The following is an 18,843-nucleotide window of genomic DNA, read 5'->3' on the forward strand; positions in this document are numbered from 1 at the left end:
TAAGTTCCAGGTGATGCCCACACCAAGCCAAGTCTTGAAGGTTGGGGAGCATTTACGAGATAAGCAACTGAGGCGAGAAAGCAGCGCGAGCGTGAGGACACAAACTAGCGTGGCTGTGTGGGAAAGAGCCGCATGTCATTGTTCAGAACTAGAGCAAAGAGTGCGCGGCAGGGAGGAGAGGGAAGAGGGACCGGAGAGGCTGGCAGGGCCCAGAACACCAAGGGCCTGGCCCGTCTCCCTTGGGTGTCAGACTTTGTCCAGGGCAGCTGGAAGCCTCTGGGGGCGGCGAGCAGGAGAATGAGGTGGGGACCTGCATCCATCTGCCGGGCTGCTCTGCAGAGCACGGACTTAAAGACGTGCTTCTCAGCCAGGGTGAGTTTGCCCGTCAGGGCACATTCGGAAAGTTTGGAGACGTTTTCACTGTCACTTGGGGAGTCGGGGGAGGTGCTACTGACATCTAGTGGCTGGAGGCTGGCAATGCTCCTCAACAGCCTACAGTGCAGGGGCCAGCCCCTCCCAGGACAGTTTTAGGGAGCCCACGACGTCAACACTGCTGAGATTGAGAAACTCTGAAAGCAGCGGGGTCTCCATCAAGCAACACGCCAGGAAGTGTTATTTTTAATTTTTATTTTTATTTTGGCACGGCTTGCGGGATCTTAGTTCCCCGACCAGGGATCAAACCCGTGCCCCATGCAGTGGAAGCTCGGAGTCTTAACCACTGGACCGCCAGGGAAGTCCTGAAATGTTGCTGTTTTTTTTAAAAAAAATTCCTATTTATTCAGGTCAGGAGTCTATGGGAGCAATTCCCCTTTTCCTCTCGTTCGTTCCTCGTTCTTTTTTCATTAGAGTTCAGATCCCAGATTCTCTCTCGGCTCATTTCTAAACCTGAACTTTATCCCATCCCTGGAGGCATTTGTTATCCCATGGATGTATCCCAACTCACTGCGAGTGACGTGCTTCAAGTCGAGAAGGCAAAGAACAAACCGTTTCTTTTCCGAAGGGCTGTGGAGACTCGGAACTTTGGGGGGATCAGCACATCAGGAAGCTCGCCGCCTTCAGCTGTGTGACCTCACGCAAGTCACTTCACTGCTCTGAGGCTCAGGTCTCCTATCTTCCAAGGGAGGATAGTACGCGCTCTGCACACGTCCCTGGGTATCTGAGACAGTCAGGACGCCATGTATGTGGAGTAGTTTGTAACTGGGCAGCCCTGTGCCTGTGGAGGGGACCACTGCTGGCGCTGCAAGCACCCCTGGAACAGCTGTCCAGTCCACTCCCAGGCCGCCCAAAGGCACTTACCCGACTGTGGTAGCAGGACCCTCAGGCCCACTGCGGAACCAAGTGTAGGTGGCGGTAGCAGTCTTGGGTCCTCTCTTAGAATGAGTGATCACACCTAGGGATTCGCAGAACACCGCAACAAGGACAACAGACCACACTAACCTCGATAAGGACACGCATTGCTCTAAAGGTGTGTTCTGAGAGCAGAGAGGAAAATGCAGTTTCTTGCCACCATGAGGACCGAGTGCCCGGTTACCCCTCTCGGCAGACGTGGCCTGCTCTGTTCTAGGGGAAGGTGGTGACCGGATGGGACTGGAGCTGGCCATCCTCAACAGGGAGCCTCTGGATGGGAGGAGGGTGGAGAGTTAAACATCACTTGGTTTTCCAGATTTCATATCACCCTGATACTTTTGTGACCTGAGAACTCAAATGATTCTACTACACTTTTGTGACACACAAGACACACGGAACGGTTATCGAGGTTTTTCTTTCCCAAGTATGTCGATGCAGATTTTACGTATCTAAAGAAACTGGTGTTCAGCTTCTTGGTTTGGGTCCCCGTGTGCTTGTGTAATGCTGCCTTCCTCCACCCCACCTCATCCACACACCCCTGACCCAATATTTCATCTCTGAGGTTTGCATACTCGGGAATATTCTTTTGGGATGTGCTCTTCCTTTGCTTCCCAGATGAAGCTGGAGTAGAGCCTGAGCTAGACCCTGAGGGGTTGAGAATGTTCTTATGACCTTCACATATGGGGCACTGTCGATAAAAGATGAGGAAATTTCTGTAAGGAATAAATCCAATGCTATGTTTGCATAATCTTTAATTGTTAAAGGTTTCTTTGGCATATTTGTGTACCCTCTGTGTCTGATGCTGTTGGCCATAATATACCTCTCCCACCCCCAAAGCCTCTTTAGCAATGCAGAGCCAAGTCACTGCTTTTGGGATTTCCACAAATCTTGATTGAGGACTAAAGACCTAATTGTTCTTTTCAGGGCATCACTGAGAAAATGGCCTAGCAGATCTTACTTGTGTAAACCCATGTAACTGGTGCTTTACTAGTTTGAACACATTTTGTTTCATCTGTTGTTCTGTTTCTTGGCAGGCGTCTTCCTAAGTTCCAGAAAACATGGAGAAACCAATTATGATATATGGGCTAGAGAGTAGTCAGGTAATAACATTTACAAACAAGTATGCAATTTCAGTTATGACCCTAAAGGACTGTAATACCAAAGGCAATAGGAAAAAAGGGAAGACAATGGAAACACTGAGCATCACTGCCCCCAAGAAAACGAGAATCTTTCCCGTGTGTTTAGGAGTTGCTTTGGTATACCTGCCTGTCCCCCTGTGTGCCACCTACCACACGGCTGGGGAGTGTCTCTTTCACTTAGCAGACAGATTTTTTTCCTTCTAGGTTTAATACCCTTTTTTCTAGAGGCCAGAAAACAGCACAGGCCCCCAGAAGCCCACTCTGGTCTCTCATCTCTAAGAGCCTGGTCTTTGGGGCGAGGTGGGTGGGTCAGGTCTCTAGGGCAACTCTGGAGTTTTCATCCAGTGTCTGTTGGGGGCAGCCCAGTGTGGTTATGACCGTGGAACAGAACATCAAGGCATCACCATCAAAAGTCCAGCCATCCGGGAACAGCTCTGCCACAGTACTTGTGTTCTGAGCATGGCACTGTTCAGTGAGGCACTCGCCCTATGGCAGACCTGCATACTCAGGAACAGCTGGAACGTTCTGAGTGGTCTTTATGACATCATGACTGTCAGGGACCCACCCACCTGGGACTGACTGGCACAGTCCAGTACTCAGGGTGTGTGGCCTTTATGGATGGAGAATGGGCCTCAGTTTAGGAAAGGCCCTGGGCCCCTACCACCTCCTCTCCCTTCCCGGGACAGTCTGGTGGCCTTTTAGACTGGAAGTGAGGTCACTCTGCCACACACTTAGAACCTGCCCCAACCCAAGATGCCTTGCTACATTTGACTCACTGGTTCTCTTTTCACGTGAGCGCACCTTATCTTCCCACCTAGATTGTAGGTGCATTGAGGGTGGGAACCTTGTCTCACTCAGCTTCACTTCACCACAGTGCCTGCCACCTGTCCACTTTGCAGCACTTAGAAGATATGTGCTGGCTGACTGGGCTCACTTGACAGGAGAACGTCAGCATTTAGCCCGAGCTTCATCGCTGAGAACTGACAGCCTTGCTGGGCATAGGCCGGGAGGAGGAAGGGCGGGGTGGGAGAGTAAGAAGATAAATAAGGGAAGGGGGTGATGGGGTGAGCATGAGGGTACAAGAGGAGGCGAGGGCAGGAACTGGGAGGGAACTGACATGACTGAAGGACTACAGGTGGGAAAGAATAGAATCCAAGGCCCAAGGTGTGGCGTCCTTCCTGGCGCGCTGACATCAATCGCCCCTGCCAGCACCCCCCAACTGCCCTCAATTCAGGAAGGAGCTGACAGCGACGGAGGCAACTCCTCGCTCTAGTGAGCACCGCATCCTGGGTACAGATTCGCCCCACTTCCCATATGCGGGGGGCAAGTGCGGCCCCTGCCCTCTCCCTCCCCTGGCGGAAGGAAGGAAGCCCGGGAGGCGGGCTCGCACGTCTGATCCCGTGTGTCGTCGATGGTCTCCCTGAAGCGGACCGGGCACGCTTCGCGCACTCACCGGGCTGCCGTCAGGGTCTGGAAGGGCTTCGTGGCGGATCTGGGTCCGCGGGGCACATCTTTGCACGCAGGCTCCACCTTCTTGCAGGGGCCAGGCTGGACCAGGCGCCGTGTGTGTGGGAGAGGGGCTGCCAAGGCTTATTTCCTGCTCGCCCTCCTCCCGCCCCACCTGCTCCTCTCCGGGCTCCGTGCCACTTCTCCACACTCAGCTGCGCCGGGAAGGAGGCATCCGAGGAGGGCATGCTTTGGAAGAACCTGTCCTCAGTGCTGCCTGAGAGTTCAAAAGGCCTCTCAACCTGGACAGCCTGGAGGCCAGAATTTGTCGCTTCAGTGAGTGGCCTGGCTGGGGGTAGGAGGTGAAGTTGTGGCCCACCCACTTGCAGCTCCTGCTTCCAAGAGGAGCCTTTCTAATCGTCTGGGAAATCTCTCCTGGCTCCCTCGCGCAAACATTTTGTCTTCTAGGAGTTTCTCATCGCTGGTCTGCAAGTCTCTCTCCTCCGGGCAATTAAGAATCCCACTGCCCACCCTTCCAGGCCAGGTCCTCACCCTGGGCCTCGCACCAATGGCCCCGGGGCTTCTTAGGAGAGGTCTTGCTGCCCCTGCCCACAAAAGCTTGGCATGCAGGAGGCTGGAGCTCTGCTCTTTTGGAATGCATCTACGTAGGGCCTAGTGTTTCCAGTTTCCCCTCTTTCCCCCAGGGAACCCAGGAGGAGGGCAGGGTGTGGACCAGGGCCTGCTATGGCACTAGAAGGTTCATGGCGGTTGGTCTGATGGACCTTGTGGGAGTCAGATCAGCAAACAGAACTGAGGCCAGTCCTTATCATCAATTGTTTTCGTAGATCAGGAGCCTGTGGGCTCACCAATGGCAGTGTCCACACTCCTGCTTTGGCTGCTGGGCATCAAGCCTAAACAGTGAGAGCTCAAGACACACCCGCCCCTGTTATCCTAGGCACATTCTCCTAGCTTTGGGGAAGTGACCGGCTCTTTCTGACTGCTGTACTTTTTGATTCTCCCCGTTATGGTTTGTCTCTTCATTGTCATGATTGTGGTACCTAATGGTTATTGGGCACTGTGGACAAAGAAACTCGCCTGCCACTCTAGTAAACAAAGAATGTTGCCCGCCATCAAGCCAGGAGCCACTGCAGCTGCATCCCCAGCCCAACACGGTGCGCCCTGAGGGGAATTCAGAAAGGAGAAAAACAGGATACTGGCTACAGATAGTTAAGATGCCTATCTAAGGAATGATTTCAATGAGCCCAGACTCTGGCATCTTCACATACAGAGAAAAGCACTAAAGTCATGAACTTGAGATGTTTTTTGTGATTAGCAATAATCGTTTGATGTTTGACAACATTATTTTTTTTCAGCAAAAACTCCTATATATCGTGGCTCCTCCCTTACCTCTTCAGAACGGTTCCTCAGAGCTCTCTGAGAGGCTGTCTCGTGGACTATAGTCCTCAGTAAGGTCCCTGAATAAAACAGAACTTAAAATTTTTAGGTTGTGCTTTTCTTTTCTCCAGTCAACAGTACTTACAGTGTGCCTGTCCTTGTTTTGAGTGCTCTGCATGAATCGCTTCCTTTCATCTTCTTATCAGCCTTATGAAGTGATGCCTATCAAGATCCCCATTGTACACATGAAGCTCAGAGAGGTGAAACAACCTGCCTAAAGTCACAAAGCCAGTGCATGGCAGAGCTGGGGTTTGAAATCCTGTCTGTGATCAGAGCCTGAGTTCCTCCATCTAAGCCACAGTACCTCCCACCCCAGTCCATCCCCAGTCCATCCCTACCTCACTACACCATCTCAGCGGTCTCTGTGTGTGGGTCCTGGATCTGGGTGTGTCTTCCAGGCAGTGAGCTCAGCATTTCATCCTAGATAAAGAGGACACTTAGCAAAGCACTTTCCTTTCTTTATTGGGATTCAGACCAACTGTCTTATGGTAAGAAACCAACCACTCCATATATAAAGCACAGTGGTTAAGGGCAGGGGTTCTGAGACTTAGGGCTTTCATGGATTAAGAGAATTAATAAAACTGGGTCCTAACACAGGGCCAATGACTTTTGATTTCACCATTTAAAAGAACACTATTTATACTACTACTACTACTATTAATAGTACTACTAGAAATAATATCTAACCATTATAGAGAGAGGCTGTGATGTACCAAGCACTGTTCTCAGTCTTTACGTAAATTATCTGATTTGATCCTCATAAAGAACCCTATTCCATAGGCACTGTTATCCCCGTTTTATAGATAAAGAAACTAAGAAACGTTAAGTAAATTGTTCCTGGGTCTGTGCTGATAACCATTACAATATAAGCTCACCCTTGATTCATAAAAGACATCTTTGAAAAAAATCAAGCACACAAGGGAGACTCTAACCTCAGAATTTGGGAATAAATAAGTAAAAGCTCAGTGAAGTTGGACAGCTCTGGGTTTGACTTTGGGGCAACTTATTTAATACTCTCTGTGCCTCTGTTCAACTGTAATGAAAGCACTGTCACCTACCTAATGGGGCTATTGTGAGGAGTAAATAAGCCCTTCCCACGGTGACTGGCACATAATAAGGACCCCCAGTACATACCAGCTGCAGGCTTACTACTCCTCCTGGCACAGCCCTGCGAGCCCATCTGCTGGGGAGAAGCTGGGTATGGACAGGACAGCCTGGTCCTGCTTTGCAGGTCAGATTGTTGCTGTGACTGACTATCCCCCTCTCTCACTAACAGAAGCAGTCAAACATTTGGGCTTTACTTCCCATTGGTTGAAATTGGTGTTGCCTTGGCAGCACTTGTAAACATTCCGGCTGGGAATCCTGGGGAAAAGCTGCCCAGAGACTTTCTGAGGCTTCCCGGGCTACTACTGTTCCAGACAAGGATCTGGTCACTCAGGTATCGAGGGTTATTAAGGGTGGGAGGGTTCCACAAAAAGGACCTGCAATTGTTCTCCCCATTCATCGCTCAGACCACAAACTTGGCCCTGGCCCTTCACACCCATTTTGCCCATCTGGCCTTTCACTAGGAAGGGAAGGGGAGAAAAAGAACTAAGAGAGGCCAGTTGGAGGGATGCTTTAGACTGGTGCCCACAGATGTGTGAGGGTAACACCTGAACTTTCCTGAGCCCTGCTCCCCCCTTGCCCTCTGCCACTGGAGCACAGGGCTCACTGGGTCCTTCCATAGACAAGGCCCCTACCTCATTTGCTAGGTGTTGAAGGGCACAGATTTGGCTTCCAGTCAATTTGTCAAGAGGCAGTTTGCTGAAAGCCAAGTCGCTGAATGACCAAGTAGCCAAATGGGCCATTTTCTGAAGGATCACGTTGCTGTATGGTTAACTCACCAAAGCCTACCGAATTTACCAATTTACCAAAAAACTATTGTTGTCTAACTATAGAGTTTACGGCAAATTGCTTTGGCCAAATTGGCATGGGCCTTGGGCTGGGGAGAGCAAGTTCTCTAGAGCTAAGGGCCTCCAGACACCCTTACCGCCACCCTTCAGGTCCTCCTCACTCTGGGATGGGCAGCCTGAGAAGATTCCGCTTTCCTCCAGAGGATGGAAAACTGTCCACCAGGTGCAGCAACAGGGAACTGAGGCAGAGGCAAACGAGCTTAAAATGCTGACATGAAACCCAAATGAACATGAGTCAGTATTATTCCCAGAATGTTTAAAGGCTGTTCACACCATTTCTGGCCTGACGGCCAGGGGAACTGGGGTTGCTTTGTACAGCACTCACCACACCTTGGGGCCAGCGATGTCCAGAAAGGGAACAAAGGGTGACCCTTCTTGAAAGAGGCTCGCAGAAAGAGAGTGAGCACATTCTGGACGGCAGACGGAAATGTGAGATCAGGGCCCCAGGACTCTTTGTGAATCTTGGAGGGAGGAGAGTGGGGTGATTAAGAGCACAGGCTGTGGAGCCGGATGGTCTGGTGTGAGCTTGGCTTCCTCATCTCACATGGTAACGAGAGGCCCTCTCTTTATGACTCAGGGCCCCAGGACTCTTTGTGAATCTTGGAGGGAGGAGAGTGGGGTGATTAAGAGCACAGGCTGTGGAGCCGGATGGTCTGGTGTGAGCTTGGCTTCCTCATCTCACATGGTAACGAGAGGCCCTCTCTTTATGACTCAGGGCCCCAGCAGGAAATTGTTGGCATACAGAAAGTAGGAGAGGTCGAGAAGTGTTAAGTAAAGGGAATATTTACAAAGGTGTGGGCAGAGGGTAGGGAAAGGAGGGGCTGGTAACACTGGGGCCATGGGGTTGAGGGGAGAGGAAGGTTACCCTCACCAGACTGACAAGTGGTGAGCGAGCTGCCCTGGGACAGATGGACGCCTCCTCCACACAGCCAGCCACAGGTGACCCTGGAGGCGGAGAGCCCCCGGTGAATACATGCCCGGAGCTCACTCTTCTCCCTTCAGCCTGGTTTCCCCATTGTGTGGCACCTCCTGGAAGCCAGAGGGCATGGGAGAGCCCACTGCTGCAGTCCAGGCAGGTCAGCGTTCCAGGGCAGAGAGCGGGGGAGGTGGGGAGAGTGGGCCTGGAAGGGCACAGGGAAGGTCTCCAGCCATGATCTCACAGCGCTGTGCTAAGAGGTAAATGGAACGAGGCCCATTACACACCCCAAATTGGGAGTTGCTACTTTTACAAAAATAAATAGCTCCCCTGGGAGTGAGAGAGCCACTTTCATGCAGGGATTGCCTACAGGGGGTTTATAACTGGCGCTAGAAGTACGTGACTGCTCCTCAGTGAGGAGACCTCAGTATTATAGCAGGGAAAGAAAGAATCCAAGACTCAAGGGAAAAATATGGAAAACGTGCAAAGACTTCTAGCTCTGTGATGAACCCTTCACAGCCCTGATAACTCTAATTTCCACAGTCTCAACAAATGGTAAAAGCATTTGGAAAATTTTAGTTATCACTTATAAACATCTTACTAAAATAGGAGCAGACAAATGTTTTCTGAATAAATCTCAAGGCATGAGCCAGCATCATACTTACTGGTGTGACACCAGAAAGCATGCCCACTGAAGCCCGACGCAAAAGGAGGGTCACCATCTCCACTTTCACTTCCATTTTTCCAGAAGTGTTACCCAAAGCTAACACTTATATATTGTAGGAAAAGAGATGGCAAAAAATGATAGTTTCCGGCAGATAATTGTATACCTGGAAAATCCAAGAGAAAAAAACCTGAAAAACGAACCTCTCCTATACTGTACTGCCTCTAATCATTTTGATATACTTTTTTAAAGAGCCACTTGCCCTCAGTGGCCTAAAGCAGGGGCTGAAGTTCTAAGAAAGACTCAACTAGAAATCAATATTGTTGGAACTCTAAGGAAGTTAGGAATCATTCGGCTATGTCTTGCTGAAGTCTTCATGGTTATGAGAATTGGCAAATCCTTGGTTTTCAGGAATATGGACCTCAGCAGCCAGGCACAAAGGGTAAAGAGTGAGGCCTCTCTCCTACCCCAACCCCTAATTCCCTCCCTAGAGGCAACACCGTTTCCTGTGTCTTGTGATTCTTCAAGAGATAGTCTGTACTTAGACGAGAGTGTACACATGCGCACACACACACACACACACACGCAAAAAGTAACTTTTTGAGTTTCTTTTCCCAGTCAAAAGAAAATGAATGTGACTAAAAATGTCAAATTTCAGAAGGAAGTAGATGTGGATAAAGGTCCCTACAAGCCAGATGATGGATACAGAAGACACTCAAAATGTAACTGAACTAGCTCTAGCTTTAGCCAAGAATGCCATCGCTGCTGCTATCAAGTCCATGGAAGGTAGTAATCCTCTTGGGGTGCGTAAAGGATGGTCTCATTATATAACAGCACACTAGGAGGCAACTAATAAACTCATACCTTGTTTGCAGAAGCCGAAAACCCCATCAAAAATATCGACTGGATCACACAGGGTGAATTCACAGAAGAAAGGGGCCGTAAACAAATTGAGGAGTTCATTTCGGTAAGTCCGTTGACCACTCCAGCTCAGCACACAAAGGGGAAGAACAATTAAAAGGCTCCTGTTTGATGCAAGGTGGGAGTCCTTCTAGGAAGCCTAAGCAATGATATCACAGGCGACCTGAATAAATAAAAACTGTCCTCATCTGGGTTGCAAAGTCAAGATGGGATAGTCTTTGAAGGTGAAAAGCCAATTGTATTTTCTGGTGTTTGTGTCGTCCTCACCGTACACCTCCCTAGGAAAATCGGATATTCTCAGCTAAGCAATTTCCCCATGCTGCTGCTCTAAATGGGGGCCTAGTGGCCTAAGGAGGGAGGTGCCCCTCTAAAACGGGGGTTCTCCAGACCCAGCTTTAGAGTTCTCATATTAGCAGAGGGGATGCACACAGATCACGAGTCTTTTTGATTTAGCTTTGGAATGTATTCACTGTACAGTCAGATGCACATGCTCATGAATTTCTTTTCTTTTTCCTCCTGGTCCTGGCTCTGACCTATTTGTGTGGCTTATCCCGGCAGCTCTGGGGAGAAGGCCCTGGGTGGCTTTGCATAACTGGCGGGGTGGATGAAGAAGAATGGCCTGAAATCCCCACTCACTGTATTTCCTTAGAAGAGAAAGCAGTTGAAATTGGTGGAGGCAAACTCTCCCAGCCTGGGAGAAGTCTCCAGCTGTCTCTGATCAGCCCATCCAAGCCTTCCACCCTAAGGGCACTTTCCCAGGCCCAGGAAGGCTTGGTCAGGTGGGAAGGAGGAAAAAGGTCAGGGGTTCCTGGCTCCACACCCTCCATCCGTGATTGCGGCATGGCTCGCCATTGCCATTGCAAGGGGTATCAAGAGCACAGTGAAGAGAAACGGTGCAAAGTACTAGTTGCTCTTGGGCCTTCCTGCTCTGGAGCACATCTCCCACTTGGGTTTGGGCAAAAGTTCCTGCCTGCTGCACCCAAAGTTTGTGAATCAGACTGAAATTGGACACAGAACAAGCAGGAAAATGTTCCCCTGCAGATCCTACTGGTTCTGAGTAAAAGGCAAAAGTCAGTCCGGACAGTGGCCTATAGGGCCCGACATAATCTGAGTCTCCATCCCCCCTTCCTCCCAACTGCCTGCTCAGACTCCATCACCCACCACCTTCTCCCCGTTCACCTTCCTCACTCCAGCCATGCTTGCCTCCTTGCTGTTCAATTGCCAGGCATGCTCCCACCTCAGGGCCTTTGCACTTGCTGTTCCCGCTGCCGGAACCCTCTCCCCTGAGATCTACTCTCATGGTTTGCACTTTCCCTCTCTTCAGGTCTTTGTTAGGATGCCTTTTGCTCACTGAGGCATTTCCCGGCCACCTGATCTAAAATTGCACCCATCTCTCCTCTGACTTATTTATTTTTTTCATTAGCACTTACCTCTACCTATGATATTAGATTTTATTTACCCTATTGCCTTTTTTCCATCACCAGACCACATGATCCATGAGGGCAGAGACTTTTGTTCATTGCTCTGTCCCCAGGCCTTAGAAAGGTCAGGTACATAGAGGATGTTCTATAAATATGTGTTGAATACATGAACAGATTTATTCTCTCCATACCATTATTCTTCACAGATGAAAAGCTAAGTCAAGGGCTGTTGTGAGGACACAGACAATTAGAAAGTAGAAGGTGACAGAAAAGCTAAAAGCTCTATATAACTCCTGACATAAAATCACCCTGTTCCCAGCCCCACTAATGCAGCAAGCCCTAGAAGTGAAGTCTACCATCTAAGTGCTAGGCATTTCTGATGGAGAACTTTCTCAAGCCTATTGCAGATTTCCCAGAGTCCACCATACACCAGGGGACAGCAAATTAGGAGTTACCATTTCCTGAGTGAGCACTGCTATGTGCCAAGCACCACTAAGCACTTCACATGCATTATCTCATTTAATCCTCACAACAAACCTGTGTATAGGTACCTCAGTGTACCCATTTTACAGATGATGAATCTTGAGGCTCAGAGAGGTTGGGCAATTTGTCCAAAGTCTTTCTGATTAACCAGCAAAATGAAGTTCTGATCATAGGTCTGTCTGATATACTTCTTCCACCTTAACAGGAGAAGTACTTTTTGATGACAGAAATAATGCAGTTTACTATCAATGAAAAATGCAAATTCAAAAGATTTTAAGGTATTGCAATGTGAAAGGGGGCACGGGTTCAATCCCTTGGGAACTAAGATCCCACATGCCATGCGGTGCGGCTCCCCCCCCAAAAAAAGAATGATTAAATCTGGTATCACAAGGCTTGTGTGTTTGTGGGGAGGGAACCGGTGCACTTATACATTGCCAATGGGCATAATAATTGGTTAATTTTCTTCAGGAATGAAATCTGGCAACAAGAATACACAAATAAGTTCTTAATATAAGAAAAACTGGAAAATCCCCCATGCCTATCACATACTTAAAATATTTTTACAATAAAATAAGACATCATTATTAAAAAAAAACAACTCTGAGCAAAAAGACACAAAGTAGAAAATGAAAGTTCCCAGATCTACTCCCTCAAATGTCACTTATCATCGATAACAGTTTTGTGCATATACTTCCAGGTGCCTGTTGATTTTGAGTGTCCAATAATATGTAATTGGCTAAGCCATCCATGGTAGAGTAGCACAATGAGATACTGTTTCCTGGAAGTGAGTATATGAAGCATATGAAGCAATGTTATGTAAAAATGATAAAACATGGGATAACACACACTCACTGCACAGAGATAAAAATGGGAAGAGAGTGGCCTGATGGAGATAGCTGAATTTACTGTGTCTAAGGCTGCTTTAGAAAATCCTAGAACTGAGACATCTGATGGGGTGGAGAGAGCACTGCTCGGGAGCCCTCCAAGCTGGCTGCTCGGGAGCCTGGGTCCCAGCTGTTGTGTGGGATTGTCCCTTCCTATTTCTAGGCCCCAGGATCCTCATCTGCAAAGTGAGGGGCCTTGTTAGATGATCTTTAGGGACCACTCCAATGCTACAAAGTCTGTGATTGTGTGACAGATTAAACATTAGGCCTGAAAAAGTATATCAAATAACACAGAAAGGTTGGGAAAAAAAAGACATGCTCCAACGGGCCTCATGGGGTTGGCTGTCGGACTCCTTCACTGAAAGGGAAAATGATCTATGTAAGAAGACACAGAACTGATCTCAAGGAATCTAGAGTCTGGTGCTCCTCTCTGGCTAACTGAAACAGCCAATTGGGTATAAGTTTGAAATAAAGTTAGCTGAGGCAGAAGGCCAGCCTACATTTTTTTTTTTTAAAGGAAGGCCTGAAGTCTTTTTACCATTTCCTCCCAAACTCTCTCTCTACATCACTGGGATTGTTAGACAATCCTACTTCCTTCCTTCTGTGGACCTTCATCTTAATTCAAGATCTTTTTTAGGAAGCTTTCTGTGCCCCAATAGCCAGCGCCACGGTGTTCCGTTGAACTTGTGGAACACCTCTGGCATTCAAGGCCTGGTGCCCAGACTCAAGGCTACATCATGCCTGTGTGGACCCTAGGTGTTAGTAAGATCTGTGCTTTGGAGGGGGAAGCTTCTCCAAGGGATCTGAGGGATCTGAATGATCCCTTGCCTGATCTATTCCTTTTCTGACCTTATTTTACCTACCACCTAGGGCTGCAATGAAGTGAGTCTGATTTTCCAAAACAGCTTGTGAAATCAGCCCCCTTACTTTCTAGTCACACCTTTAGGTCTTCTGGAGTAGAGTGAGCAGAACACGTGTTCTAAGCACTTTCTAATTATTTTCCAATTAACCAAAGTTGCCTTCCAAGTAAAGGTCTGGAAGGAGGTTAGCGTGTACATGTGTGTGGTGTGTATGTACACACACACTGAGCGTGGGCCCCTGAGCTCCAAAGCCCAATCTCAAGCGATGTCTGCACTATTCACTTATTTAACATTTTAGCTCCACCTTTTCTCTCCCCTACCTGTGGAGATAAGCGGGAGTTGACTATAGTTTGAATCCCAGTCAAAAGTGTTAGAAATGGATCCAGAAGCAGGGCTGTAACCCCTACTGTTGTGCACTGCCTTCGTCTAGACAGCTTGAACAGAAGTCTGCTTTTCTTCCTTTGTGTGCTTTTTATTTTTTCCTATGAAACAGAACTGGGAGTATCAAGGCCGCTGGTTGCACTACACAGAGTTTTTAAAGAGGGAAGATGTGATTCACAGCTTCCACTACATCTACTGTGTACACTGGAGCATCCCAACTGCTCGGAGACCCATAGCACGAACCACTGCCAGTGTCTACTTCACCATCAAGATCAACACAAACAAACCTCCGGTAAGCGCTTTCCTTTTCTGCCCTGTTCCCTTCAGTGAGGCTTCGATGAGAATAGAGACTTCTCTTGTCAAGGCCATTGATGGGCCCCTTCTTTGTGAAACAGAACAGTCGTATTTCTGTCCTCGTCTTGCTTGGCCCATCTGCAGCACTTGCCATAGCTGATCACTCCCTCCTCCGTGAAATGTTCCATTTGGCTTCTAGAACAACATTCTCTTCTGGTTTTCCTCCTGCCTCACTGACCATTCCTGCTCTACTGGTCTACTGGCCTCTCCTCCTCTCACCAACCTCTTCATGTTGGAATGTCCCAAAACTCAGGCCTTGAATCTTTTCTCTAGCCTCACCTCCTTGATGATCTTATCCAGTCTCCTGGCTTTAAATGCCACCTCTAGCTTATGATTCCCAAATTTCTATCTCCAGCCCAGATTTCTGCCACTTGGATGTTTAATAAACATCTCACTTATTGTATCCAAAACTGAACTTCTTCTTTGCCTTTCCAAGTCCAACCTACCTGTGCCTTTCTCATCTCAGCTGATGGCCAAAATCCTTGGCGTCATCCTTGACTCTTCTTTTTCACTCACATCCATTAGGAAATCCTGTTGGTCCTACCTTCAAAAATAGGCCCTGATGGGACTCCCCTGGTGGCGCAGTGGTTAAGAATCCGCCTGCCAATGCAGGGGACACGGGTTCAAGCCCTGGTCTGGGAAGATCCCACATGCTGCGGAGCAACTAAGCCCGTGCACCACAACTACTGAGCCTGTGCTCTAGAGCCCGCATGCCACAACTACTGAAGCCCGCACACCTAGAGCCCGTGCTCCACAACAAGAGAAGCTACCGCCATGAGAAGCCCGTGCACCACAACTAAGAGTAGACCCTGCTTGCCGCAACTAGAGAAAGCCCACGCTCAGCAATGAAGACCCAACGCAGCCAAAAAAAAATTAAAAAAAAAAAATAGGCCCTGAATCCAAGCATTTCTTCCCACTCCACCTCTACCACCCTGGGCCAAGACACCATCATCTCTCACCAAGTTTATTTCAATAGGCTTCTAACTAGTCTCTCTGCTTCCACCCTTACCCGCATCCTGTCTCTTTTCAGCCAGCTGGAGTGAGCCTTGGAAAAATGAAGTTATGTCACGCGTCTGTTTTGAATGTTCCAACATGCTTTTCAAACTTCAAAGTGCATGTGAATTACTCAGGGGTCTTGTTAAAAGGAAGATTCTGATTCAGCAGGTCTGGGGCTCAAACTTCTGCATTACAAAGAAGCTCCCAGGGGATGCTGATGCTGCAGGCCCACAGGTCATACTTTGAGTAATGAGGGCCTACAGGCCTTGTGTGATCTGGTTCCTTGTTATTTCGACTTTCCCGTTACTCCTTCCCCCTCACTCTGCTCCAGCCACTCTGATCTTGCTACTCCTTAAATAAGCCAGGTATTGTCCCTCCTCAGGGCTTCTGCGCTTGCTGTTCCCTTTGACTGGAACCCTCTCCCCTAGGTACGTGCACAGCCTGCTCGCTCACCTCCTCCACTGCACTTTCTACCCACCCCCATGATTTTGCTTTTCCTCCATAGCACTTTATCACCTTCTGATCTTCTATGTAACTTCTTATCTTGTTATACTCTGCTCCCCCACCAGAATGTAAGCTTCAGAAAGGCAGGGATTTCTGTCTTGCTGTAAAACAAAGCCTGGTAAATAGCAGGCACTCAATAAATACTTGAAGGAATGACTGCTTGTAGCCACTAGGTCGACCGTGAATATGAAATATGTTGATAGCTGGTGTGAAAGGAGTCCAAATAACATGTATGACTCCAAGGCTAGGGTCCTTAGAACAGGGTTGGTACCAAGCATAATGCCTGGAATACAGCAGACATAAAAATGTTATTTCCCCTCTGCCTTCATCCTTTCAAAGTTATTTGAGGCTCTGCCTGACTCTAAGGCTTTATATATGACGACACAGTGAGCCAACTATGTCCTATATTCATCCTATCCTAGTACAAACTTACCTAGTTGGAGGGTTTGGAACCTGGAGTGATCTAAAGAGGTAAAATCTGTGAGTTCTCACTTCTCCTGGTCATATAACCCGCCATCAGCTGTCTTGCTAACTGGTGAGCTCTAAGATCGGAAAGTGAGGCTGCTGGAGGTGAATGAGACCATGACAAGAGACCACACAGAGACAGGGCTTGGGAGCCTGGCTCTCGCTCAGAATTCCGAGTATAATTTTGGAGGGGACACTGGATGGGGACCACTGAGACAGCATTACAACCTAGATTTTTATGCTGCTTTTAAAATGTTTTTGAACCATATTCATCTATATGGTTTCATTCTTAGGCCATCCCTACAAGGTAAGTTGGTACTGTTGGTTGAGTAAACTGGAGCACGTAAAGAAGGCACATGACTTCCTCATGCTCCTAGTAATGAGAGCACAGCCTCTCTTGACTTGTTTTCAATTTTGTGGATACCCTTAAGGTATTTGTTGCCAAAAAGATCTTTTGGGGAACACAGGTTTGAAGTGAAAAAGAACTACTACCTACAGACCTCCAACTCACAGGGAAAATGAATTCTAGAAATTGAAGAGTCTACTTATGGACACTTGTAGCAATGGAAAGAATCATGAGTTGGTGTGACTGGTCTTGGCTGACAGCTGTCTTTTTCTCTTAGGATACACCCATTGATGTCTCTTACGTCTTTGAGAGCCATTCATGTGTTCACAGGTAATGAACATTTAGAGACTTACTTTATTTTTTATTTTTTATTTTTTTAAAAAATTGGTCATAGCTTTATTCAAACGAGTAAAGTTTTAGCTGGTAGTAAGGCAAAGCACTGTTCATTAACATTTATTTATTTCCGAGTTAGATATATATATATTTTTAAATTTTTTAATCAGTCATCAATTTTATACACATCACTTTACACATGTCAAGCCCAATCGCCCAATTCAGCACATCACCATCCCCACCCCCCACCGCTTTCCCCCCTTGGTGTCCATACGTTTGTTCTCTACATCTGTGTCTCAACTTCTGCCCTGCAACCCGGTTCATCTGTACCATTTTTCTAGGTTCCACATACATGCGTTAATATACGATATTTGTTTTTCTCTTTCTGGCTTACTTCACTCTGTATGACAGTCTCTAGATCCATCCACGTCTCAACAAATGACTCAATTTCGTTCCTTTTTATGGCTGAGTAATATTCCATTGTATATATGTACCACAACTTCTTTATCCATTCGTCTGTTGATGGGCATTTAGGTTGCTTCCATGACCTGGCTATTGTAAATAGTGTTGCAATGAACATTCGGGTGCATGTGTCTTTTTGAATTACGGTTTTTAGAGACTTACTTTAAAAGGGTGGTGGGAAAACTCATCACACTCCAGGAGCCCAGCAGGCCCACAGCCACAGGTAATTTACATAATGGTCACTTTTCTTCTTTGGACCACCTACTCCATTAAGATGGGCTGAAAGTAGGAGTCTGCCTTTGTTCTAGAAAATTGTTTTTATTTTTAGTGTCTCCTTTTTCAGTGATTATAAATGTGAGGATTAGTTGCTGGAGTAGGGTGGGGCCAAGGTAGGTCATGTCTATTGTTTCTATGTGAAACTTCACAGTCACATGGAACTAACATATAACAATTCCTTTTATTTGTACAGCGTCTCTCTTAGAGAATTGTTACATATAAACTCATTAAGCCTTTTATTGAAGGGGCCTAAGGAACAGAGATGACCTTTGTCCCCCACCCACAAAAGGCATTTTGCTCACTAGGAATGTAACAGAGTATACAGGTAATCAATCCCTGGCTCAATGTTTTGTTTCATTTTAAAAACTTCTGTTGTGTTTGTTTTTCTTCCTCTGCAGACCAGGAATGACTCACTTTCAAGAAAAACACCTGAGGGACATTATTGAGGCCAAATATATTTTAATGAATTCAAATATCTTCCAATTCAACAGTGTCAGAATCTTCCAGAATATTTTAGGAATAGATTTCTCATCGGAGTGTGTTAAAAATACGATACTGCACATCAAACCACGGAATATTTATTGAATAATAAACTTGTGGCACACAATCCAGCTGCATTGGTTTTCTTTGCATTCATTCATTTTCCAGTTGGCAACTTCCATCACATTAGCAGAGTAACCAGTAAGTTGTCTTCTATTTTTTTTTTAAATTTTATTTATTTATTTATTCATTTGTTTTTGGCTGTGTTGGGTCTTCGTTTCTGTGCAAGGGCTTTCTCTAGTTGCGGCAAGTGGGGGCCACTCTTCATCGCGGTGCGCGGGCCTCTCACTATAGCGGCCTCTCTTGTTGCGGAGCACAGGCTCCAGACGCACAGGCTCAGTAGTTGTGGCTCACGGGCCTAGTCGCTCCGCGGCATGTGGGATCCTCCCAGACCAGGGCTTGAACCCGTGTCTCCTGCACTGGCAGGCAGATTCTCAACCACTGCGCCACCAGGGAAGCCCTGTCTTCTATTTTCTAAAAGGTTTTTCCCATCACTATCTGCATCACTCAGAGTCTTACAGGTACAAAAGCTGAGTTTAGGGAGTTGCTAAAATTCACCTGTCAGACCAAACTGAGATTGGTCCTTGGCTGCTTGTTCCCCCATTTGAGCCTAAGTCTCTAGCCTGGACACACCTCTTTCACGGGCACAACTAGGGAACAGAAAAATGGCAACAGTTCTACAGCTCATAATATAACCA

At 47.4% G+C, this 18,843-nt stretch overlaps 1 protein-coding gene across 2 annotated transcripts; it reads left to right on the top strand.

Annotated features, from left to right (window-relative positions):
* Nucleotides 1-8,285: 8,285 nt before the first annotated feature.
* On the top strand, nt 8,286-18,385 carry AKAP14 (A-kinase anchoring protein 14). 2 transcript variants are annotated; one of them, XM_036840125.1, is made up of 6 exons: nt 8,286-8,415; nt 9,578-9,705; nt 9,795-9,886; nt 13,982-14,161; nt 16,812-16,864; nt 18,004-18,385. In XM_036840125.1, the coding sequence occupies exons 2-6, from the start codon at nt 9,588-9,590 to the stop codon at nt 18,188-18,190; spliced, it is 630 nt and encodes a 209-aa protein (XP_036696020.1). In that variant the 5' UTR covers nt 8,286-8,415; nt 9,578-9,587; the 3' UTR covers nt 18,191-18,385. The 2 variants fall into 2 exon arrangements, with proteins under 2 accessions (XP_036696020.1, XP_036696019.1); XM_036840124.1 differs by having other exon boundaries at nt 8,397-8,515.
* Nucleotides 18,386-18,843: the final 458 nt, after the last annotated feature.

The sequence above is a fragment of the Balaenoptera musculus genome, chromosome X (assembly GCF_009873245.2).
Source record: "Balaenoptera musculus isolate JJ_BM4_2016_0621 chromosome X, mBalMus1.pri.v3, whole genome shotgun sequence".
Taxonomy (NCBI): Eukaryota; Metazoa; Chordata; class Mammalia; order Artiodactyla; family Balaenopteridae; genus Balaenoptera; species Balaenoptera musculus.

Bases quoted from the DNA above. Each gene is read 5' to 3' on its own strand.
- AKAP14 (XM_036840125.1), top strand. From the start codon at position 9,588: ATGTGGATAAAGGTCCCTACAAGCCAGATGATGGATACAGAAGACACT. The intron at 9,706-9,794 runs GTAGTAATCCTC...CCTTGTTTGCAG, and splicing joins TGCTATCAAGTCCATGGAAG to AAGCCGAAAACCCCATCAAA. The intron at 9,887-13,981 runs GTAAGTCCGTTG...CCTATGAAACAG, and splicing joins AAATTGAGGAGTTCATTTCG to AACTGGGAGTATCAAGGCCG.